The sequence below is a fragment of the Schistocerca serialis genome, chromosome 1 (genome assembly GCF_023864345.2).
Source record: "Schistocerca serialis cubense isolate TAMUIC-IGC-003099 chromosome 1, iqSchSeri2.2, whole genome shotgun sequence".
NCBI classification, from domain to species: domain Eukaryota; kingdom Metazoa; phylum Arthropoda; class Insecta; order Orthoptera; family Acrididae; genus Schistocerca; species Schistocerca serialis.
In genome coordinates, this window is record NC_064638.1 from 791107171 (window position 1) to 791133637 (window position 26467).

General features: G+C 40.0%; 1 protein-coding gene across 1 annotated transcript in view; it reads right to left on the bottom strand.

Annotated features, from left to right (window-relative positions):
• Positions 1–25785, bottom strand: part of LOC126433826 (T-box transcription factor mls-1-like) — a 190039-nt gene extending 164254 nt beyond the window's left edge. Inside the window, exon 1 of the mRNA XM_050090451.1 lies at positions 25731–25785. Within this exon, the coding sequence (XP_049946408.1) occupies positions 25731–25785 (55 nt within the window). The remainder of the gene's footprint in view (positions 1–25730) is intronic.
• Between the last annotated feature and the right edge of the window lie 682 nt (positions 25786–26467).

The following is a 26467-nucleotide window of genomic DNA, read 5'->3' on the forward strand; positions in this document are numbered from 1 at the left end:
GTACCTACTGCAACCTACATCCTTCTGAATCTGCTTAGTGTATTCATCTCTTGGTCTCCCTCTACGATTTTTACCCTCCACGCTGCCCTCCAATGCTAAATTTGTGATCCCTTGATGCCTCAAAACGTGTTCTAACAACCGATCCCTTCTTCTAGTCAAGTTGTACCACAAACTTCTCTTCTCCCCAATCTTATTCAATACCTCCTCATTAGTTACGTGATCTACCCACCTTATCTTCAGCATTCTTCTGTAGCACCACATTTCGAAAGCTTCTATTCTCTTCTTGTCCAAACTAGTTATCGTCCATGTTTCACTTCCATACATGGCTACACTCCATACAAATACTTTCAGAAACGACTTCCTGACACTTAAATCTATACTCGATGTTAACAAATTTCTCTTCTTCAGAAACGATTTCCTTGCCATTGCCAGTCTACATTTTATATCCTCTCTACTTCGACCATCATCAGTTATTTTACTCCCTAAATAGCAAAACTCCTTTACTACTTTAAGTGTCTCATTTCCTAATCTAATTCCCTCAGCATCACCCGATTTGACTACATTCCATTATCCTTGTTTTGCTTTTGTGATGTTCATCTTATATCCTCCTTTCAAGACACTGTCCAATCCGTTCAACAGCTCTTCCAAGTCCTTTGCTGTCTCTGACAAAATTACAATGTCATCGGCGAACCTCAAAGTTTTTATTTCCTCTCCATGAATTTTAATACCTACTCCGAATTTTTCTTTTGTTTCCTTTACTGCTTGCTCAATATACAGATTGAATAACATCAGGAAGAGGCTACAACCCTGTCTCACTCCTTTCCCAACCACTGCTTCCCTTTCATGCCCCTTGACTCTTATAACTGCCATCTGGTTTCTGTACAAATTGTAAATAGCCTTTCGCTCCCTGTATTTTACCCCTGCCACCTTCTGAATTTGAAAGAGAGTATTCCAGTTAACATTGTCAAAAGCTTTCTCTAAGTCTACAAATGCTAGAAACGTAGGTTTGCCTTTTCTTAATCTTTTTTCTAAGATAAGTCGTAAGGTCAGTATTGCCTCACGTGTTCCAACATTTCTACGGAATCCAAACTGATCTTCCCCGAGGTCCGCTTCTACCAGTTTTTCCATTCGCCTGTAAAGAATTCGCGTTAGTATTTTGCAGCTGTGACTTATTAAACTGATAGTTCGGTAATTTTCACATCTGTCAACAACTGCTTTCTTTGGGATTGGAATTATTATATTCTTCTTGAAATCTGAGGGTATTTCGCCTGTCTCATACATCTTGCTCACCAGATGGTAGAGTTTTGTCATGACTCGCTCTCCCAAGTCCATCAGTAGTTCTAATGGAATGTTGTCTGCTCCCGGGGCCTTGTTTCGACTCAGGTCTGTCAAACTCTTCACGCAGTATCTTATCTCCCATTTCGTCTTCATCTACATCCTCTTCCATTTCCATAATATTGTCCTCAAGTACATTGCCCTTGTATAAACCCTCTATATACTCCTTCCACCTTTCTGCCTTCCCTTCATTGCTTAGAACTGGGTTGCCATCTGAGCTCTTGATATTCATACAAGTGGTTCTCTTTTCTCCAAAGGTCTCTTTAATTTTCCTGTAGGCAGTATCTATCTTACCCCTAGTGAGACAAGCCTCTACATCCTTACATTTGTCCTCTAGCCATGCCTGCTTAGCCATTTTGCACTTCCTGTCGATCTCATTTTTGAGACATCATAACAGTATTATTTCAAAATTATCCACATTCATTTCAAGCAACTAAATTACTCAGCCAGTGTAAATATTTATTTCCTTGAAGGGACAGTACCGAGTTCAACAATTTTATTCTTTAAAAAGTCTATGTCAAAAATACTGTAGTAGAGTGAACAGTCATTGTCATTCTCGGCAGTGTTTTCCGCATTTCAGTTCGGTAGTAGTCGGAACTGATAGCGTTGCTTTCGAAATCCGCATCTACTTTATCATACAGTCAAGTGATTTAACCATTTGGAGTATAGATGAAGTTACAAGTGCTTACAGTAAAAAGTGATTTATTCTGTGGCCAACAGCGCATTGCAATGGAAGTTTTCTGATGGATATTAACAAGCAATACCGCCCATATTTCCCCACTAAATAAAGAAATTAGTTTCTCGTCACAACTTCCCATATAATTATCAATCACGACGATACACTAAAGTGTTTCCTGTCTCACTGCCTCAGCGCCAGTACCCAGCATCATGCTACCAAAAGAAACATGAGCATCTACATGGCCCATCCCAAGATGAGTCTGAAAAGGCTCGAAAACTAGTTGATGATAAAAAAAAAAACAAATATTTTAGAAGTGACTGCTCATACTTGTATTTATATTCTATTACTAGCTGGGATATCCGGCTTCGCTCAGAGAGCTGATATGAAATTGTGTGGTAGTTGGAATAAAGGGATAAACTTTGAAGCATAACAGATAAAAAAATTTTATTGAAAACATATTCTAACTACTTACAGTACTTCTTAAAGTATAAGAGGTAAAAAATTTTAATTGAAAACATTCTAACTATTTACAATGCTTGTTTATATATAACATTTTTCATTTCGTTATCCAGGTAATCGAAGTTTTCCATTCAGGCAGCAGAATGCTGGTGTTTCTCTACCGAATTTTTTCGCGTTGCAAAATTGGCAGATGTTATCCATTTTTCCGAATACGATGTGTCATCGTATCACTTGGACCACTCACATTTTTCTGTTTGTTTTTATTCAGTCACTGCACTACTTTTTCGGTTGCTCCCTTCGTCACTGTTACGGAACTAACGTTCGAACCGACGACGGGTTTTGCTTTATATACCCTTACTGATGTGTAACCCCACCAGTGGCGAATTCCAGAACATACCAAAAATGCTTCGAATTTTCGACAATGTACCAGAATATTCCACAACATTGGAGAGTGTTCTGGAACGTTCCACAATGATCTGGGACATTCCGGAATGTTCCGGAACATTCTAGAATCTTCCTGAATGTTCCAGACTATTCCCGAACATACCAGAACATCCCGGATCATTGTGGAACATTCCGGAACATTCTTGAAAGTTGTGCAATGCTCTCGAATACTCTCCCATGTTCTGGAGTGTTCTCGAATAGTCTCGAATGTTCTAGAAATTTCTAGAGGGCAAAACTTTCCAGCCCATATGTCTTCAAAAGCACGCCCTTTAGGTAAAAACGGAAACCTTCTTCATGGATAGGGGTAGAGAACTACCACACCATGTAACTCCCTTGATCGTACCAGGACTCGTTTCTGAGTTTTAGCTGCACGCACACTGTACACTTATTTTTATAATTTATAATATTGATGATGTAAGAAAAATTTTAAGTTTTGTAAAGTTCGCATATTATTCGCTGAAGGCTGTACCATGCCCATTCAAGCAATCCCTAACAATGTCATAGGTAGCAATAATACGTTCCAAGTCCGCAGCTCGTGGTCGTGCGGTAGCGTTCTCGCTTCCCGCGCCCGGGTTCCCGGGTTCGATTCCCGGCGGGGTCAGGGATTTTCTCTGCCTCGTGATGACTGGGTGTTGTGTGCTGTCCTTAGGTTACTTAGGTTTTAGTAGTTCTAAGTTCTAGGGGACTGATGACCATAGATGTTAAGTCCCATAGTGCTCCGAGCAATTTGAACCAATACGTTCCATGAAATCTTCTTCAGTCTTCACTGTTATCGGCCAGAAAACGCCGAAAACAGAATACTAAACCCAAGAATGCTTTTAATTGCATTTTTGTTCTACACTCATCTGGCTTTTCTCATGAGTTCATTTGAAGAACCCAAATGTGGTCAGATCAGGTGAATAAGCTAATTACGAAACGAGGCATTCTCTTCCTACCTGCTTTTCAGGGCATGTGTGACAGCTACGTGTTGGTTGGGTTTGCCTTCCGCGCCAGCTTTCTTGTTTTAGACTGATACATTTGCTCTTTTAAAATTTACTTTGAATTCTGTATCTTTATCAAGGAACCGCTCCATTCAGCATTTTAACGTTCGGTAGAAATTTTACCATTTACTACGTACTTGCTCTCCACAAACGCACGGCATGTGCCAAGTTTTTCTCGTCACTAATGGGGTTTAACGTCCCGTCGACATCGAGGTCATTACAGTCATCACTACCACCGACCGGTTAACCTCGTTGTTCAATGCGGAGGTGGCGTATCAGGGCATTGCGTTCGCAGTCGGGAGGATCGGTATCGAATTCCTGCCCGGTGGATTCGGGTTTGTTTCCCGAAATAGCTTAGCGGGAGTGCCGGGATGATTTCTTTGAAAATATCACATTGAAATTAATCTCATTTTTGTCCATTCCGAGCTTGCGGTTCGGGGGAAACTTGCCAGTACATTGGACTCCAAATTCGGGAATAGTAGGTTTGAAATCTATTTCCAGCTAACCTGATTTAGGTTTCCTAGTTTCTCTAAATTGATCAAGGCACGTATCAGAATGATTACTTTAAAGTGGACATGGTTGATTTCCTTCTCCATCCTTGTATAGTCCTGGATTGTTCTTCGTCCTCATTGTAATCCCACACCGTCCTGTTGTCCTCAATGAACGATTCCCTGCAAATAAATGAGTAAAAAAAATGGTTCAAATGGCTCTGAGCACTATGGGACTTAACATCTGAGGTCATCAGTCCCATAGAACTTAGAACTACTTAAACCTAAATAACCTAAGGACATCACACATATCCATGCCCGAGGCAGGATTCGAACCTGCGACCCTAGCGGTCGCACGGTTCCAGACTGTAGCGCCTAGAACCGCTCGGCCACTCCTGCCTGCAATAAATGGGTACACATTGTCTCCAGCTAATGTAAAAACAGTTTTTTGTCAATAGGGCTGAACTAAGACGAAATTCATTTTATAAGAAGCCATGTAGCTGCAATGTAATCTTTATCTGCTTATATTTAGAGATTCCAGCACAACACACTTGCCTGTTTCGACTTAAATTGCCGTTTTCAAGTGCACCTGAGGGTCCTGTAAATAATGACTCTTATTTACGGTTTACTTATGATGAGTAACGTCAATTTTATAAATTACATTTTTATTACGTTTAAGTGGAGTTGACGATCATATGTCAAAAAATTGTCACGAAAAATTTCACGTTATAATAACTACGTGATTAAAGTAATATTATTTCATAACAGACAGCTCATAGTTGGCCCCTGGATGCCATATGATCATCAACTACACCTAGTCGTAAGTAGAGATGTAATTTATAAAAGCGACGTTATTCATCATATGTAAGACGTAAATAAGATTCAATATTCACAACACCCACAGGTGCATTTGAAACTGGTATTGTAAACTGAAACATGTAAGCTTGTGCAGAAATAAAGTTTACATTGCAGTTACTGGAATCGACTTCTTGTATTACGTGGAAACCTTACGCAGCGTTACGTAAGCAATAAAGGCGGTGGAAGCAGGGAGAGGGGAGACGGTGAAAATCAGCCGCATCTGATGAGCTCTTTCTGTGTGTTAACCCAGAGGGAATGAAATTAAATCATGCTTTCTGATCTATGATATATGATCCTGGTCTGAGACAAGAGATTAAGAGTCAGAACAAGCAGTCACTGCAAACCGTTTCTCTAAACTACATCAAGAAATTCCCACAAAATCTTTTTAACCGAAAAAGTAATGATTGATTGCTTCGAGATTAGGGCACTCAAATTTTAGGTTATTAGCGCCCAAACTGTAAAAAAAATGTTATTTCAATCTTCTTAGCAGTACAGAGTTACTAGATAAACTAAATGGGTCCGGAGATTACAATAATACTGTGAAATATAGTAAAGTGGCAAAGCATTCGAAATTACCTAGTGGGCAACATAAAGGATTCACCACTCAGCTGCTGGCACACCTCTTCGCATACGCATATCCTGTGTGTTCCATATCGAGTATTCTGCTGTCATTACATTTGAGTGAGTGAGAGTCGACGTGTTTAGTGACCAGTTGACTGCAACACATAATCGTGCTCACTATCGAACGTCATACAAGGGACAATTCGTGGATAATGTGTGCGTATTACTTGCACAAGACCTCAAGACTGGGAAAGTGTACAGCAAAATTAACGGCTAATGGCGCGAAACGGAGGCTATTTCCAGCATTTTCTAAGATGATCTTTAACAAGAGACAATCCCGCGTCAGTCTTATTGTAAAATTTTTTCGGGACACTTTTATTTTGGTCAGCCTCGATAATAAGAAAGAGCTTTCACTGAATTTCATGCGATTAGGCAGCAACACCGACTTTCTTACAAGAAAATTTTAACGCTGATTGACCAAAGACTGGAAGCTGCTGAGTGAAAAAGCATAATAGGGGGCGGACCATATTTAGCAACAGCCTTATAGTAGATCATTGAAACACTGCAGTTTTTCATGTGACTGCCAACAGGAACATGCCGTTCAAGTACTTGAGAAGAGTCTGAGGACAGATACGCGGAACTATAGGCCACTGTCATTTATCTAACTCCTTCTAAGCTTATGGAATGTATTTTTTGCTCACTTTTCAAAAGCAAACTGCTTAGTACAAATCATCACGGGTTCCTCAACAACTCAGAGTGTGCAATTCAGCTTTCTCCATCACTTCACAAAAATCTACATATAGCACGTGCCCAGTTGACACTGTAATCCTTGACTTCTGGAAAGCTTTCGTGACTGGACCAATCACTGGTCAGACCTGTCGTGGCGTAACACACCGTGAATTTTTTGAAACTCATAGATAACATAACTAAGCGTGTCGGTGTCAAATTTCAGCTGACATTACTAACTGTAAGTTACGCAAACAGATATCACAAAACCGGTATTTCCTGGCTAGGAGCTTGCAACTAAGAGATGAGCACTCCTGGATTCACTAGCTATTCTAACAGCGAGCGTTAAGCAAGCATGGTCGTCTTATTATCGGATCAGAGGTCATTAAAGAAGAATATAGATTCAAGGTTTTGTTAAAAACGGAAGCTAATATTCGTTTTTGAACTTATGTCTTTTAATTTCTAGTATATGTTTGGAAACACGTCGTTCTGGCCGCAGCTCGCTCTCCATAAATTTTTCTGTACTTTAAATCTAACCGCTCTGGTCATGAAGAACAATGCAAATATTTTGCTACTTGCTATGGAGACGTACAACGGGTGCCAGCTCAATCCTTCAGCAAGGAACGCTAGTTTAACCAAAAATTGTATGTTTAAAAAGTGCAGACATATGTGAAGCAGTCGATAAGACAGACTGTGGGCTCATATCCGTGAAAAAGCTGAAAATAGTTATTCTCATGAAGAGCGTGTCACATTTATTACCAACAGTGTCAAACAGAAAAGTCAGGAACTAAAATTACTTCGCTAAACCAAGAAAAATTGGTTGCCTATTGGATGAAGATGGTAAGAAATGACTACCCTACTGTTTACAAGAAATTTACCTTTGTCTGTTCCGAAAGTGATAGGTGGAAAAACGATATTTCAGAACGACTACAGTTTGATCGAGAATAATAGCGGCTATAATGTGCATCTTTATGAACTTTTTTCTGAACCAAACACTAGGGTCATTTAATGTTAGCAATGCCATTTTGTGCAGTTAGTTCTTTAGACATTGCTGACGCTATAGGAGGAAAATAATTTCCCCAAGTTGGATTACTCGCTTAAAAACAAAAATCGCAGCTAGAACAATAACAAAATTTATACTGAAAAGACATGTCGGAAAAAAGTGACGCAAACAAATTCTAGAGGTTTACGAATAAATTTTGGTAACTCTTGTTTCTACACCGACCAGTTCAATTTAAAAAGAGAAATGTGTGCTAAAATGACACCTTTATTCATAGGCGAAAAATATACAAAGACGTGCAGTTTATGTGTCCACTCACTCATATGTACATAATAATGCCCATGATAAAGCTGGATTGTTCATTACTACCTTTGTGAATTGACTGATAGCTTAGGACCACGAGTGAAAAGAATAATGTTGTTTTCAGAAAAAAATTTTAACAGCCTCATCGAAATATGAAAAAATGAGAACGAAAATTATTTCATTTTTCATGCATCGCGATTTTATTAAATCTTGTAGAAACAAATCCATTCTCTGTCTTGATTCTTGGTCGGGTCGTAGGATTTCTCAATGGTACCAGCCGCTTTTGGAAATCACGCTGACAAAGAAATACAGATACTTCGGATTCCACCTGGTACGACGAATGTACTCCAATTGTCAAACCGACATTGCCTCTGTCGATGGAACAAATTTTACAGACCATTAACAGAGAAAATTACATAATTAAATGTGTGTGTGAATTCCTTGGGGACCAAACTACTGATGTCATCGGTCCCTAGACTTACAACACTACTTAAACTAATTTATGTTGAGAACAACACACACATCTACGCCCGAAGGAGGACTCGAACCTCCGGCGGGAGGGACCGCGCAATCCGTGACAGGGCGCCTCAAACCACGCGGCCACTCCGCGCGGCACGTAATTACATTTATAAGTTGCAGTCACTAGTACACTATACCGAAGAGACCGATCTCCTTCCTATCACCAGTCCATAGCTTGAAAAAAGGTGGGAGTCCTTTTCTGAGGGTATTTTTGTTTCGTCGTTAAAACAGCAAGAAAATGAGTATTTTTCTCACGTGACGCGTTTCTCTTTATTGAAGTAAAGCATCATCAGTGGTCTGTAATTGAAGATATTTACAGTTTGATTAGTTTTCTAGATCGGAAAACAGTTTGTTAACAAATTGTTCGTTTCTATTTACGACAATTTCCACTTGGTTTTTCTCCTGCATCAGGAAATGCTGTCAACTACCACGTTTTTTCTTCCTTTCTTCGTTAGACACTGATAATTGTGATCTAATTTTGCGCTGCTTTGCGGAACTACGCATTTTTGACGTTCAATACAGCACAGTTTCGTACACAGCTGTTCACTGTTTATTTCTTTACTTCCGTATCGTCTTTTGTAGTGTTGCCAGTATTTCCACTAGGTTTTTTGATCTACATTTTCTCTCTCTCTGTAGTTCATTATATTGTGGTATTCTATTTAATTATGTTACTGCGTATTTATAAACTGTCCAAGGGAAATGGAGGAGTGATGATGAGGTGAGTATGTGGGTGAGGGAGGAGAAGCAAAGACGAATGGACAGTAAGTACATAGTAGTGTCATGGTGAGTGAGTGGGGGGATAAAGGTGAGTAGCGAGCAAGAAATGAAATGAAATTGGGGTTGGAGGGGTGAGAGAGGGTGAAGGATGGAAAAGGCCCTTTTTTAACGTTCTTTCTTCAATTATTTTATATAGCTTCTGGTTTTCAATATTTATTTGGTCACTGAGCAACTGTTTATTTTGTGATAATGCTTTTTGTATATGTAAATTCTCTTTGAAAGGGAGGAGGTGTCGGGTTTTATTGATTCTTATGATGTTCATATCTTTTTCCAATAGTGCTTGGTCTGTGGTAGTCCTGTTTAAGATGGTGTGAACGTGAGGTGCCAACCAAAGATCCACAAAGAAAATATCTTTGTCCGTCAGATAGTTAATTTCAGAGCTGCTACCACAAACCTACAAGCAAAACAAATGCAGTCACAGTTCATACTATAAACTTGAAAATGGGATAAGAATAAAAAATACATCTCCTCTAGTAGAACAAATAAGGCATTAAAATCCATCGCACGGCAACACTACTCTCCTTTGATGTAAAGTTGCATCCATGTTAATGAAACCATTCAACTAACTGAGGGAAACCTGTGGACACACGATCAGCTACCCCATGAACACACAGATGAAACAATAATATTGTTACAGTTAATGACACAGCAAAATTGTTTTGACTTCAATTAAGAATACTACATACAAGGAGAAAGTTTATCCATAGATTTACCTGTTTCAGGAACACCAGTCAACATTTTCATGGATCATAATGAAAAATTAATAAAAAATGTGTGTGAAATCTTATGGGACTTAACTGCTAAGGTAATCAGTCCCTAAGCTTACAAACTACTTAACCTAGATTATCCTAAGGACAAACACACACACACACACACACACACCCATGCCCGAGAGAGGATTCGAACCTCCGCCGGGATCAGCCGCACAGTCTATGACTACAGCGCCCTAGACCGCTCGGGTAATCCCGCTTGGCAAAAATTAATATTTGAAGACATAATAACAAAGAAAAGCTACAGCTTCATCTACTGGTACAGGTACATTGATATGCGTGGTAGATGAACCTACAAAAATAAAAATACAGCTGCACAAAAACGTAAATACTATACTCGAGAAAATAAAGTTTACAATACAAGGAAAACAAGAAAACACACTCAACTTTCAAGTCATAACCATGTGGTGTTGTTGTGATCTTCAGTCCAGAGACTGGTTTGATGCAGCTGTCCATGCAACTCTATCCTGTGCAAGCTTCTTCATCTCCCAGTACCTACTACAACCTACATCCTTCTGAATCTGCTTAGTGTATTCATCTCTTTGTCCCCCTCCAATACTAAATTGGTGATCCATTGATGCCTCAGAACATGTCCTACCAACTGATCCCTTCTTCTAGTCAACTTGTGCCACAAACTTATCTTCTCTCCAATTCTATTCAATACCTCCTCATTAGTTATGTGATCTACCCATCTAATGTTCAGCATTCTTCTGTAGCACCACATTTCGAAAGCTTCTATTCTCTTCTTGTCCAAACTGGTTATCGTCCATGTTTCACTTCCATACATGGCTACACTCCATACAAATACTTTCAGAAACGACTTCCTGACACTTAAATCTATACTCGATGTTAACAAATTTCTCTTCTTCAGAAACGCTTTCCTTGCCATTGCCAGTCTACATTTTATATCCTCTCTATTTCGACCATCATCAGTTATTTTGCTCCCCAAATAGCAAAACTCCTTTACTACTTTAAGTGTCTCAATAAGGAAAGGCAATCACAAACAAACATCAGATGCGTACAGAAAACCCACACAACTGACACTATCTTAAATGCAACCTCAAATTACCTGTAGAATAAGAAACAGGAGCTATTAGATACATGTTACAACTGAACAGGATCCCCCTAAACACTTCTGAATACCAAAAACGGCTGGTTATTAGCAAATAGTACTGAAAAATGGGTAGAAAGAAACACTAGTAGACAAATTAAACAGAAAAATAAAAATAAAAATGATGGAAAAAGCTAACCAAACCATATCAATACATAAAACCTGCACGACCACAAAAAAGGCACTCGATGGCTTACCATAACAAATTCAGTCACAAAGTAGGTAACATATTCAAAAAACAAGGCTTAAACATTATTTACAAAACAAACACATCCCAAAACTGCAATGAAATCCGCACAAATACTGAAAATCAGCTCAGTTCCAGACACTCAAAATTTATACATTTCTGATGAGTGGCAGGACATTTGACACAAGGTATAAAGAACACATCCGAGCATGGAAATGCGGTATATACCATTCAGCACTGACATACATTCTGAAACAGGAATACCGTGGAGACCAAGCACTATTGAAAAATATATCATCGTAATGACAACCAGTAAAAACAGACAGCTCCTCTCTTTCCAAGAAAATTTCCATATACACAAAGCATTAACACAAAATAAACAATTGCTCAATGACCAAATAAATACTGGAAATCAGACACTACAAAAAATAATTGAAGAAATCGCGTTAAGAAAATGCCTTTTCCATCCTTCATCCTCTCTCACTCAACTCCCTCCCCTACCCTCCAACCCCAATTTCATTTCCCCACACTACTAAGCACTTACTAGCCACTGATCTGTGCTTCTCCTCCCCTCACCCCACCTTCTCACCACACAAAATTTAAACTCCATCATTACCCCTTTCTTTCTCTTGCACAGTAGATAAATGCACAGTAACATAATGAAATAGAATAACACACATATAATGAACTACAGAGAGGAAAAAATATAATCTAAAAAAACGAGTGGTAGTGTTGGCAACACTACAAAACACGATACAGAAGTACAGAAATAAACAGTTAATATTGCCGTACAAAATTGTGGTATGTTAATCGTCAAAAACGCATAGTTCTGCAAAGCAATGTAAAATTAGACCACTGTTATCAGTGTCCAAAGAAGAAAGGAGCCAAAAACATGCTAGCAGATGGCATCTCCTGATGTAGGCGAAAAAACGAGCAGAAATTGCCGTGAGTAAAAACCAACAACTTGTTAACGAACAGTTGTCCGATCTAGAAGACAAATCAGACCGTAAATATCTTCAATTACTGACCACTGATGATGCTTCACTTCAATAAAGCGAAACGCGTCGAGTGAGGGAAACACGCACTTTCTTGTAGTTGTATCGACGGAACAAAAATACCCTCAGAAATTGCTAACCAACTACGGACAATATGACCATACACATCAAGAATTTAAAGCGGAAGTCTGTCTGTGACTCACAGGGCTGTCAGATATCACTCTTAATTTATTTTAATGGTGCAAAAATAATAAATTATTCAAGCATAGTAACAAAATTTCATATTTCTGCAATATATACATGAAATTGAATTAATTTCGAACTGTTGGAAAACTTGCATTTATTTACTTATCTAATCACCAATTTGGAACGTTACTGGTGAACTATAATTTTTATTTCTCTATGAACATTAAATTACATTTCGATCGCTTTCAGTTCGCGATAAACGCTCGTTTCCCAACCCATTGCAGTAAGTGATAAGAGAAAGCCGCTTTGCGCAGTACAAGAACACGGGGCTGTACATTGAGCGGTTTCATGCACGAAAACCATTTGAAAAAGTCGTACTCCATAATTAATTTTTGTAACATCCAGTTCTTACCGGCAACTGAAATTTTGGATGCAATATTTTAGCGAAGTTGACTAACAGTGCAAAAAATAGCAAAAAAGGTTGCGACATAACAGGTCTCTCTATTTCCTTGTTAATAAGTCGCCCTGCATGTGGAAATATCGTTAGTTTGGAGAGTGTGCTAGAGTGAATGCCGTTTACTGTTTGCGATACATAACTTATACAAATGAACTCACAGACACCATTTGTTACTATGTGAGGGTGTTTGCATAAGTTGATACAGGAAGTTCGTATGCGTAGAAACTTGTCACAGAATAAATTTAGATTTGTGAATAACCAGGTCTTTGTGACAAAAGTGACCTCAAGATGAGGAAGTGTAAGCTAATGTACTCTAACAGAGAAAGAGAGAGAGAGAGAGAGAGAGAGAGAGATAGAGAGAGAGAGAGAGAGAGAGAGAGAGAGAGAGAGAGGGAGGGAGGGAGGGAGGGAGAGAGGAAGCGAAAGAGAGTGCGCGCGACACAGAGCGATCCCATGTCGTTTGACTATAGGTCAGCCACAGCAATCAGTCTCATAAGTCAAATGGCTACGAATGTCTGTCGGAAACGATGTAAAGTGAAGGATAGCAGACACTTAGCAGTGGGCAAGGCAGATGCCGCAGTTATCAAAAATATCGTAAGAAACTGTAAGTCGCTTAGGAAACTCTCGATCAGTCAATTCTTTAGTATTTTTCATCGGTCTGGGACTCTTTCGTAAGCTGGAATAACGGGAGAGATAAAGATGTTACAAAGAAAAGTTGTGTGTCTCGTCTCAGATTTATTTGCTTTGCCAAGTGCGTCAAAGATACACTCATCAATCTCCAACGGGAGACGCGACATGAAAGGCATTGCGCACTGCGGAGACTTTTGGTCTCAAAATTCAGAGACTCCATATTCTTTGTTCCCTAAACACACATTTCACGGAAAACCAAGAGGGCGAAATTGGAGATATTTGGAGTCACACAGATGGGCACTATCAATTTTTCTTCGCGAGTACAATCGACGGCTGAAAATGAACTTGGTACGTATCGCTATGCACAACAGGTGTTTTGCTGTGTACAGATATAGGGTGTCATAGCCTCATTCTAGGCAGAAAGAATGTGCTGTATACAACCTGTTAATTTTTTTGCAGAGGAATTTTTCTCCATTCGTTATGTTTTTGAGCACTTACTTCATCGGTGATGATGGTGAAAAATAATCAGCTTGAAATCCATCTACCTCGATGATCAAAAAGCAGTTCGACATTTAAGCTTCCGTGCAGTTCTTAAATATTGTGTTGGTACCTTACAAACACCATCCAGCACAGTGTGTGTTCTGTTGATGTTTCCTTGGTGTCGAAAGCTTCTTGTATGATATGTCATTCGATAGCGTCGGACTGTGATTGCAGAAACCGGTTTTCCAAGGGGATTAATTTTTCGTGTCTGTTGCAGTGGATTTTGTGTGATTTCTTGCGTTGTCTTGCACAATATACACAAATAAAACATGCTGTTTTTGACAGTTTTTTACTGCCTTTCATTTATTTTATATGTAAATCAAATTTTGGTGATTTTTATAACTAAGTTCAGTTACAAGTTTTGCTGCTGTTAATAAAACGAAACAATCGCCTACTTCCTCAGGCAGAAGAAAAGTAAGTGCTGCTAATTACTCAGTGGTGTTATGAATTTACTAACGCCTTAATGCTGTCACACAAAGGTAGCAGGTATATCATATTTACGAAAAAGGAACAGGACTAGAAATAAAAATACCGCTTTTCTAAAAAGTGCAGATCCGTTGCTCTCTTGTCTTACAACAATACCGACCTTTTGTCTGAAAATGATGATCGCTCTTATGCTTTGTCAGCAGTTTCTATCAATATTGATGGCTGGTAGCGGGAGTACGGAAGCAAGCTCCGAACAACACTAAAACGACCTCGACGCGAGGTAAATAGTGCGGGTTTCAATGTTCGCCTTCTTCAGCCAATGTTAGTGATACACGTGTGCTGTTTCGTACCAAGCTTCTACGAAAGTGGAATTGTTGTGGAAGTAATGAACGTTTACAGGTTTCGTTAAAGCGTGGAATCGAAATCTGGTCCAGGTTTCGTTAAAGCGTGGAATCAAAATCTGGTCCACGATGAGCACGGAATATGTGTCAGCGCCCTCGACTACGATTTACTACGCTAAATCAGTGGCTGCTACAGTGCTACGGATAGTATTGTTTCTTCTTACCTTTAAATCAGTGAGGTGTAGCATATTAATTTCGATAGTTTAAGTGCTATGCAGAAATAACTTTGATCTCGATGTAATAAATCAGCCAATTACCTTCGCTCTTCTTTTATATGAAGCAAGTGATGTTCTTCAGACTTAGCAGTCTGTCATCTTTCTTCTTACATGTAAGACCTCCATACTTATGTTCTTAAGCTACTTATTAAGAATAATCTTATATTGAAGTCCAATGATTTAATATTCATCGAATATGTCCATCCGGGCATTGTCTGTATAAATGTGTTGCATGTTTGAGCAAATTAATTCCGCTGGGAAGCGCAAGTTCGATGAAGTGATTACGCGCCATCCACATACGCATATGCATATGCATATTTCCTCTCCTGTAGAACCTGTAGTCGACATTGTTATTCGAGATCATATCATTCTTATTGTGTAATGCTACCTATTTTATCGAATGGAATCACGTTTTAACACGGTCAACCACCACCCAACATATCGTTCTCCTACAGCGATGTCCACGCCCGACTTCATGATGATAGGAAGAATGATGGTACTACGCTTAGACTCTTTGTCATTACTGTTCCCATTGCTGATCTTGTAATGTATCCGTATTCCATACAATTCACCATCTTCTTTAACTATCAGAACCATTACTAAGACTTACGAAGATGTATCACGTATGTTGCCAAGAGCTGACAAAAAACAGTATCAGATTTAGGTTTTCCAATTTTATCCGACTTTTGCAGAGTCGGAATTAGAAAGCCTGCCGATCAAGAGTCGTTCGACAAAATATAGTAATATCTGCGAATCCACGTCTTGCGTCTAACCGGACGCTAAAATTTTGGTGATGCAATTTTTCGTAAAAACCTATCGCAATATATTTTATTCGCAACTACTTCCTCTTATCCGTACGCGATCCACTGCTCAGGGGAAACTGCTGCCCCTTAGTACATCTACATTGTGAATCGAAAACTGTGAACATTTTTCTTTTTCTTTTTTGGATGGATATTACAATGCAGCTCCCTTCGCATCGTGCCTTCCTCTATAATTTGCACAACATGGGTAACCATTTGCAAACATATTCCTTCGTCTTTTTCGCCGCTACAGTCACTCCATTTTCGTCTAAATACTAAATTTCATGACATCAATAGTAAGACGGTTTTCCAATTTGCAAAGATATTTTCCAGGAGAACATTCCATATTTGTGACGCTTACAAAAAACGAATATTAGTTGGAACTGGACAGTAATTATGACTAATTACGACCAAATGTAGGGAAGAGTACGGTTTAACAAATAGTTCAAATGGCTCTAAACACTATGGGATTTAACATCTGAGGTCATCAGTCCCCAAGACTTAGAACTACACTACTGGCCATTAAAATTGCTACACCACGAAGATGACGTGCTACAGACGCGAAATTTAACCGACGGGAAGAAGATGCTGCGATATGCAAATTATTAGCTTTTCAGAGCATTCACACAAGGTTAGCGCCGGTGGCGACACCTCCAACATGCTGACATGAGGAAAGTTTCCAACCGATTTCTCATACACAAACAGAAGTTGACCGGCGTTGCCTGGTGAAACGTTGTTGTGATGCCTCGTGTAAGGAGGAGAAATGCGTACCATCACGTTTCCGACTTTGATAAAGGTCGGATTGTAGCCTATCGCGATTGCGGTTTATCGTATTGCGACATTGCTGCTCGCGTTGGTCGAGATCCAATGACTGTTAGCAGAATATGGAATCGGTGGGTTCAGGAGGGTAATACGGAACGCCGTGCTGGACCCCAACGGCCTGGTATCACTATTAGTCGAGATGACAGGAACCTTATCCGCATGGCTGTAACGGATCATGCAGCCACGTTTCGATCCCTGAGTCAACAGACGGGACGTTTGCAAGACAACAACCATCTGCACGAACATTTCGACGACGTTTGCAGAAGCATGGACTATCAGCTCAGAGACCATGGCTGCGGTTACCCTTGACGTGCATCACAGACAGTAGCGCCTGCGATGGTGTACTCAACGACGAACCTAGGTGCACAAATGGCATAACGTCATTTTTTCGTATGAATCCAGGTTCTGTTTACAGCATCATGATGGTCGCATCCGTGTTTGGCGGCATCGCGGTGAACGCACATTGGAAGCGTGTACTTATCATCGCCATACTGGCGTATCACCAGGAGTGATGTTATGGGGTGCCATTGGTTACACGTCTCGGTCACCTCTTGTTCGCATTGATGGCACTTTGAACAGTGGACGCTACATTTCAGATGTGTCACGACCCGTGGCTCTACCTATTATTCGATCCCTGCGAAACCCTACATTTCAGCAGGCTAATGCTCGACCGCATGTTGCAGGTCAGGTACGGGCCTTTCTGGATACAGAAAGTGTTCGACTGCTGCCCTGACCAGGACATTCTCCAGATCTCTCACCAATTGAAAGTGTCTGGTCAATGGTGGCCGAGCGACTGGCTCGTCACAATACGCCAGTCACTACTCTTGATGAACTGTGGTATCGTGTTGAAGCTGCATAGGCAGCTGTACCTGTACTTGCCATCCAAGCTCTGTTTGACTCAATGCCCAGGCGTATCAAATGGTTCAAATGGCTGTGAGCACTATGGGACTTAACTTCTGAAGTCACCAGTCCCCTAGAACTTAGAACTACTTAAACCTAACTAACCTAAGGACATCACACATATCCATGCCCGAGGCAGGATTCGATCCGGCGACCGTAGCGGTCGCGAGGTTCCAGACTGTAGCGCCTAGAACCGCTCGGCCACCCCGGCCGGCCCAGGCGTATCAATGCCGTTATTACGGCCAGAAGTCGTTGTTCTGTGTACTGATTTCTCAGGATCTATGCACCCAAATTACGTGAAAACGTAATCACATGTCAGTTCTAGTACCATATATTTGTCCAACGAATACCCGTTTATCATCTGCATTTCTTCTTGGTGCAGCAATTTTTATGGTCAGTAGTGTACTTAAACCTAATTAACCTATGGACGTCACACACATCCATTCCCGAGGCAGGATTCGAACCTGCGACCGTAGCAGCAACGCGGTTTGGACGAAGGCGCCTAGAACCGCTCGGCCACATGGGCCGGCTAGTAGGAATTAACGTGCCATCAAATAATGCAATATTATCATGCTGTTTTTTTTTTGCTCCAGAGTTAATTATACAGTTTCTGCATGAACTTTGTCATAAAAATGGAAAGGTAAAGGCGATATTTCATCGGATAAAGTTATTAGAACCAAACAATTATTTTATCAGAACACTCTATTTTCTGCTAAACCAGTGGAAACAATAAAAATAAAACGTTACGTAGCATAACGAAGTTTTTATCCACTTGTGTGATGTCTGGCAGACCTCAGCTTGAAACAGAAATATACAAATACAGAAATAGCAAGACGCTAAACGAATGCCGCGCGGAGTGGCCGTGCGGTTTTAGGCGCCATGTCACGGATTGCGCGGCACATCCCGCCGGAGGTTCGAGTCCTCCCTCGGGCATGGGTGTGTGTGTTGTTCTTAGCACAAGTTAGCTTAAGTAGTAAGTCTAGGAATTCACACACATAAGAACATTTTGAACTAAAGGAACACCGTATTTACAGGCAGCCAAAAGCTGAATATTTCGAGCTTATATTATCACCGTTCATATATTCCTAATATATGTAAGAAGGAATAGAAACATAGATGTTACTTGATTCACATTATGGATAAAAATGGCTGAGCGTTCGTAGCTGTTGAACGGATGAAGTTTCTTATAGCAGGGATAATCGTTTAACGAGGCATAGTATTGAACATTTCTCGAGATTATTTTCGTTTTTCGTTGCAACTACAAACGAAAATACCCTCAAGAATTGTAAAGCAACTACGGACATTATGCTCACACAAATGAAGAATAAGATTGAACAATTTTCTTGGAATTATAGAATCCAACACGTCATCGAGCGCTGTTATGACTAACGGATATGAAATAAACTATAAAGTTGTAACTGTAGTGTGAATGAATAATGTTTTCGTAAACATAATAAAAGTAATTAATAAATCCAAGCCGGCCGCGGTGGCCGAGCGGTTCTAGGCCCTTCAGTCTGGAACCTCGCGACCGCTACGGTCGCAGGTTCGAATCCTGCCTCGGGCATGGATGTGTGTGATGTCCTTATGTTAGTTAGGTTTACGTAGTTCCAAGTTCTAGGAGACTGATGACCTCCAATGTTAAGTCCCATAGTGCTTAGAGCCATTTGAGCCAATAAATCCGTACCGCAGAAAGTTTCTTAAATGTATCCGAAAATATATTTTATACCGAAGTCTTGGTTAACTCTGCAAAACTGACGTTACATCAACCTCACGATAAGTATACAGAGTGGAAAATTGCGACATTCACAAACCACAGCAGTATAACGCTTGATGCATCATCTGTTCCGTCACATCCTTTACCACATCATATCCGGATTCGTACACGAATAATAACTGCAATATTATTATAAACATAAATGGTCTTTTTCGTATCTGAACTTTACACAAACAGAAGAGAGATAGCAGTGCGCAATATTAATTATGTTTGATATTTTACAATTTTTGCTTTTTTTCTGTGCTTGAGCAAGGCATCTTTGTCCGTTATGTTAATTATGACCGCGTTCTTGCAGATTCACCTTTTATCTTTTATATCGGACTTCGTATTTGAGATCAGCACCCGAAGACGTCGATGGTTCGTGCCGGACGACTATCTTTTCATTTGACGGATCCTTTCTTTGCCAAGCCAAGACACTCAACAATATTACAAATAACTAGTGCCACAAAATAAAACGTACATGGATTAGTAATAATTATATTCTGAGATAGAAACATAGTTTAAAAATACACTTACATCATGTGATTACAAGTGCCGGTGATTGCAACTCGTGAATAAAATATTGAAATAATACAATGTTAATGGCGGTGCTCCACACACGTCCGATCTGTACGGGACCTATCAGACAAAAAGTAACCTATACCTTTCGTCATCCGACGATAGTAATTCTTACGCTGTTTCCCAGCGGCTGCAGGCAATGCTTGCACAGCCGTGGATTTCATCTGTGGTTTTTTAATATATATTTATTTTTCAATTTATAACTACGACTTTTCCCTAAATAACCGCTCAGCGTGCAAATGTGTCTTTAAAGTTTGTTCACCTTTCTCTCTACAAGATGTGATATGATCTTCTTTACATTTTCAAAAACGTATGTTTGCCTTATGGCCATTAAATATTCGTTGATGAAATCGCTACGAAGCACAGGTATCACTGCAAGCAAACTGCAATTGGATTTATATTATTTGAGGCTTAACGCAATAAAATACATGCGTAAGCACAAAAGATCCTAATTGAATGATACACTGAATAACATAGTTACCATAACCGAAATTAAATACAGCATAGTCATGATAGCCAATCGCGCTCATGGCTTGTATAATGACGTAAAAGTTTGAATTAAATTCTGAGCTCATGAGCTCTGATGTTGTTTCCACTGTGATGCACCAAGTGCGGAAATGGTAGCGACTTTTGATAGTAGCGATAATAGACTTCACCGTACAAAATGTGTGGTGTATGTCTGTGCTCTTTAGAGCTTAGCTTCTTGGTCAGGGGTGTCTAACCTTTTAGCTTAACTAGGCAACGCTGGAAAAAGACGAGTATTTTTAAGCTGCTCATAATATACTTAACACTACAAAAAGAAAAAAAGAAGGGAACGGGATAAACCAATGACAGAATAGCATTGAGTGGTGGGCGTTTCATATTGAAAATATTCAGTTTATCATAACTTTACATAAACGGAATTTTACAAAAAGGTTGTTTTTACATATAGCCTCATAGGTGCATCCTTCTTGGGCCTCTCTGATACTTGCGTTGGGCCGCATGGTCTACGTCACTAGAGAAGGAGTACAGGTTCTGTTATTCAAGGACGGGAAGGATAACTATTGTGGCACGCTGCTGAAGTGATTAGGAAAACCACGGAAAACCTAGGTCTGAATCGAAACATGGAAATGCAGTTTCCTTCTTCGTAGATTTTTTTTTCCCGGTAGACATCAAGATTAGCTCTACATGGTCTCTTGGATAATCCGTCTCCTAGATTTTATTTCATTTAATCATTTATTTTTGGTCGTTTACGAATAGTTACTGCAGCGATTATTCAGTAAACGAATCCTGGGGATGCTGTGAACAGGGGTTTAACATAGAATGTTTCCATAAAGACCTTGTTCTCCAAAATGTGTCTTTTTGTATTTTTTGTGTCTAGAACAATGAATTTTTTAAACATTTGAAAATATGAGCTGGTGGTCTTAGATGAAAAAGGGATCAGGAAAAGATGAAAAAAAAAGAAAAGAAAACTGACAAAATATTTGCTTCAAATATACAGTTTCATGTAATTCAGTACTTTTCTTCATTTTTCGTCAACTTCCAAGCAAAGCCTACATAACATTTCATAACAAATCGGTTGAGTTATTAGTGGCAAATCATTCCTTGAGCGCTGGGGTATACAGTTCTGAGTTGAAGAAGCGGATGTGAGGCCACTTATGTTCCATGGCGGGCCTGTGCGAACTTCATTGATCAAACGATAATTTGTAAAGTCGTAGTGCAGCAGCCATTGTTGAATGGCGTGTTTAGGTTCGCTGCTCTATGTTCGAGCTCTCTGTAGTAGAAGCATGAAACAGTTCCTGTGATACCTTTTCTGACAAGGAAGTTCACTGTTCTTGAGAGTAGATACTCGGTGCGAAGCTTAAGACAGGTGAAATGGAAGCATTGCGTGAGAGAGGTGGGGCCTCTGCTCCAGCCCCTTCTCTCTTCCTCATGTATAGTGATCTTCTCCGTCGTGGGATGGATTCTCGACTTTTTCCTTGCAAGTACAGGGAATATTGTTTAAGGGTTCTTCCACATGAAAATTATTTTGAATAACATATACTGTTTTAATCCTCCCTCTGCACGATTTTCGATACTGTTGACATGTATTTAAATAGAGCCACCAATGTCTAAACTTGTATGTACTGGTATATAGATCACAAGTAAATGTTTTTGCACAGCTTCGTTTGTTTTGATAATTTGTAAAACCGAAATTGTTGATAGAAATTTGAAATGCATGAACCGTTAAAGTTGATTCGTATGATACTTATACAAGCGCCATATGTTGAGAACTTATAAACGTCTTGCTGTGTTAACGCTTCACATCCAACGAAAGTGACGAAAGACTAGATTAGCTTTCTTCAGTTCTGTAAAATAGATGTATTATACGCACCGTTTAACTTGCCCTTTTGCAGGGATGCTGGAAACGTTAACATGCGATAGCCGCCTAGGTTAATGGTTGTTGGGGGGAAGAGATGTGTAGGAAAACTAAGCTCTACCTCTTTTTCGCAGGCTAGGCAGCAGATTGGAATCTTCACAGTTCCTACTGTAATACTACAGTGCGTTGTTTTGTTTAGTGGCTAGGGTTGGTTGCGACTTCCACTGACTCCTTCACTAGCTGAAAAGGGCCGAGGTATATTTTGGCCATAGTTCTGTGTTACCATTATAGTCGTAAAACTTCATGTTACGAGGAAGCTAAAGAAGGTGAAACGGAATGATTTTGGAACCGAAATAAGTCTAGCTTTGCACTGCTGCATTACTAAGACTGGTGCTCGAGTCAGCTGTGCGACTAAAACGGTTATTTTTATTTCGTGGCGTTTAGATCAGGGGTAGTCAACCATTTTTACCTAACGTCCACACCTTGTTAGTTCTAAAACTTTCTAACGGTCCACTGGTTCCTCAGCAATCGTGATTTAAACGTGGGAAAGTCATTTTGCTTTGCAAACTTCATAATGCAGAGTTACAGCAAGTTAAAATATATAATAATAATTACTTACCAAATAGTTTAGTCAAAATTCTATGAAAATCCGACGAAAATGTTTTAAAACTCCTACCACCTTCCACGCAACATGAAAGCTGGAAAGCCTACTAGTGGGCGGTAGGAACCAGGTTGACTACCAATGATTCAGGTACATGTCTGGAAGTCCAGTCACCAATACAAAAGAAAAAGTAAAATTCGGCTGAAAGGTGCAACTATTTCCACGTTACTACTGACTGATACCAATGTTCGTTGATTCTATCAGTTCACTCAAGTCAATCATCCGGAATACGTCCCCAGCTAGCGATATTGATTTCTTACCCAAGAAATATTCTACAACATTTCACAAAATATAAAATCTGTTAATGAGTTAACAACAACTTATGGATAGATCGTAACGAAAGAGAATGAGCCGCGTGTGGATCCAGTTGGTAAATCACGTTTGCGCTCGATGCGACGGCGGTCGGTCCGAACCACGGTAATGAATTTTAATCACCAGAATTTTGCCGACTTTCAGTCTACAGACATCACATTGCGTTCCAGTGTTCATGTCAGATTATTAAACTCGCGTTGTTTGTTGGTGCCTTAACCCTTAAATGCATGATTTTTTATTTCAAGCTGTAAAAATTACCACGTTTAGTTTTAAGTAGCTACATCACGAAAAAAATATTGAAAATTTTTTAAAATTAAATTAACAAAGAATTATAGTTTTAAATCGCAACAAACACAAAAACAGACCTAATTTCAAATCTATCGTAAAGAAAATCGAATTAACTGTCTACACCATGACTACTTACGTTTCTAAAATAAATAAAGTAATTTTCAAACCCACAAATCAATGCAGAAACAGCAAAAAAAGTCTCTACTTTCCGCTAAAACACACGCGCGGCAGAACATCCACACAGCTGATTGTCGAACTGGCTCAATTCATCCTACCATTTACGATCGCTATGAAGAACTACTAGCAACTTAGCAGATGCAGTAGAGTGTATACACTTAACTACATAATGAATTTGTTACAAAATGTTGCTCAGTACAGGATACCTCGAAGAGATAAAGTCTGTAGCTGATCAGCTACACTATGCATTAAAGCGTTAAGACACTTAACTTTTATTCCTCGGTCGCTTGCAGACGTTAGTATTTTCAACTGTTTCGTGACTTCTTTTATGAACGAGCTCGTTCCGAATTACTAAGAAGTGAATAGAATCTGTTGAACTCGTACTATAAATAACATATTAATTAAGGTGCATTCTCTTGTCAGCCATCTAATTTGGACAGCTGTATCAACATACAACAGTTTTGTTTCGTAAGGAAAGCTTGTCAACGTGCTTCTGCTAAAAATACTTTCATCTTAGGCCGTCCGCACACGGAATGACTGAAGAGAAACGCAACGGGCAGGTGATCTACATCGGCAACTGGTTGCCGACTAGCTGGCAATACTGTTCCGCACACGGGGCAACTTTGAAATGACCAACAGCAGTTGCCATGTGCAAGCGCGGAGTAAGGGGAGTGTTGTTTGTCGCACCCGTGCAACTTTTAACGGAGCTACAGTGATTTGGCAAAGTTGATTGATTGCGTCACAACACAGCGTTAATTTTCTTTTGAATCCGTGAGATTTAGATACCCGGAAATGTTTTGATGGTGGTTTGTGCTCATTAGATCATTTGTATGTGAAGACCATTGTATTTACAAGTATCGGAGATTTGTGGCTTTTCACCTTTCGTTTCCATTTCATAGTATAATTTTACAGAATGACGAAGGCTGCTAATCACTCGAAAGAATACTATCGGTAAGATTCATAATTTTTTGTACATTTACTTCCTTTGACGTACCGGTAATTTTATAGATGTGCAGGACACTACAAATATAATATGAAATTCTTTCCCCACGACACATTTTGCTTTCTCTGTCAAATCTCTCCTGCAGTAGCCTGGGAGCTCGTATAACATGGAATGTTTTTCGACTTCCCGTACGAAGCTGATGTACACAGCTTGCTCGTTCATCTTGAAACCAAACAAACGCACAGCTGTGTTCGAGGACACGAAGCAACTCAAAATGCTTTGCAACATGGGAGCCGAGTCGCTGGCAACTGGTTGGCAGCGCGTTGCAAGAGATTGACTGGGGACTCACGTCGGTAACGAGTTGCTTTTGAGTCGTTCCCTGTACGGAGGGCCAGAGAATTTGAAATATTCCGCTGGATAAGGAAGTCAACAGTAGAGTATTCTAGGCGCTTCAGTCCGGAACTGCGCGACTGCTACGGTCGCAGGTTCGAATCCTGCCTCGGACATGGATGTGTGTGATGTCCTTAGGTTAGTTAGGTTTCAGTAGTTGTAAGTCTAGAGTACTGATGACCTCAGGTGTTAAGTCCCATAGTGCTCAGAGCCATATTGAACCACAGACTCTCAAGTTTCTTATATCTTAGAATTTCGCTGACGTCGCACTATTCGAACTGATGGAATCGTAAATATTTCTGTCTGTATTAGAAATAAACAATATCACTTGCAGTCGAACAAAATGAGTAAACACATGGGTGTACACAGCGTGGGAGGTGGGGAGCATATACTCCCTAGAGGTAAGTGTACCCAAAGCCATTTGTCGTGAAATCTCAAAACTAATGTTAGTTGCCGCACAGACCGTCCCTAGTTCAGTTCGCGGGTAATCTGTTACCAACTAGTGTAAGATATGAATATTAGTAGCGATTAATAAAGGAAACGCTAATGTTTATAACATGACATTCAACGCGTGAAGGAATGCCTTAGTTCTGTAACGATTTCATTACGTTATCAATAACTTACTTTTACTCAAGTCGCTGAGTAGAAGAAACTGTTGACACCGTCGGCACAGGTACGTGTGTGCCTGTTATAAAATAAGAACGTTTGTCTGCTCAGTACCTGTGAGTTGGTTGGCGGACGGCGACATCACAGAGTCTTCACAATCGGGGTCCATCGCGAGGGCCTTCGCACGTCTTGAGGGTTCAGGTGTGGGGAGCAGACTAACAAACAAGCCTCCCGCCTGCTCGCGACGCACGGGCAGGTTACCGCCCTCTGATTTCAACCACCAATGGTGGACAGCGGCGCCTGCGGGGCGGTACGCTGCCGTCCTCGTACTTGCGCCCGAAACAGCACCCGCGATTTCCCAGAAATTTCTTAACCGTTTCACTGGGTTCGGTCTACGCTACACTGCAGTATTAGGGAAACGTTACTGAAACTCATTTTCCGCTACCGAAACAAATCTTTCCGAGTCAGGAAGACACGTTAGTCGCTTTGAGTCTACTTGCAATGGATGTGCGGTGCTGCCACATGTTCTTACCTTTTTTGACAGTCCGCACTATGTTAAGAATTATCGACCAAACTGTTCATGGATCATGACTGCATACACGGACGAGGGCAATTGATCTCGTTGTTTCATTCACGATACATGGATACTTGTGAATGTTTACCATATTAAAATAAAGAGAAACACTGCAACTTGCTATATTGTGAATAATGACGTGCTGCGGTCTAAGTGAAATTATTTTGTCTCACAATCAGTTGTACGTTATTCTATAAGCCTCTCATTCTAGATCTTTGTTCTGGACTCTTGGTTGCAATTATCGTGAACAGTATTTGATTTTTAAACTATCATTCCC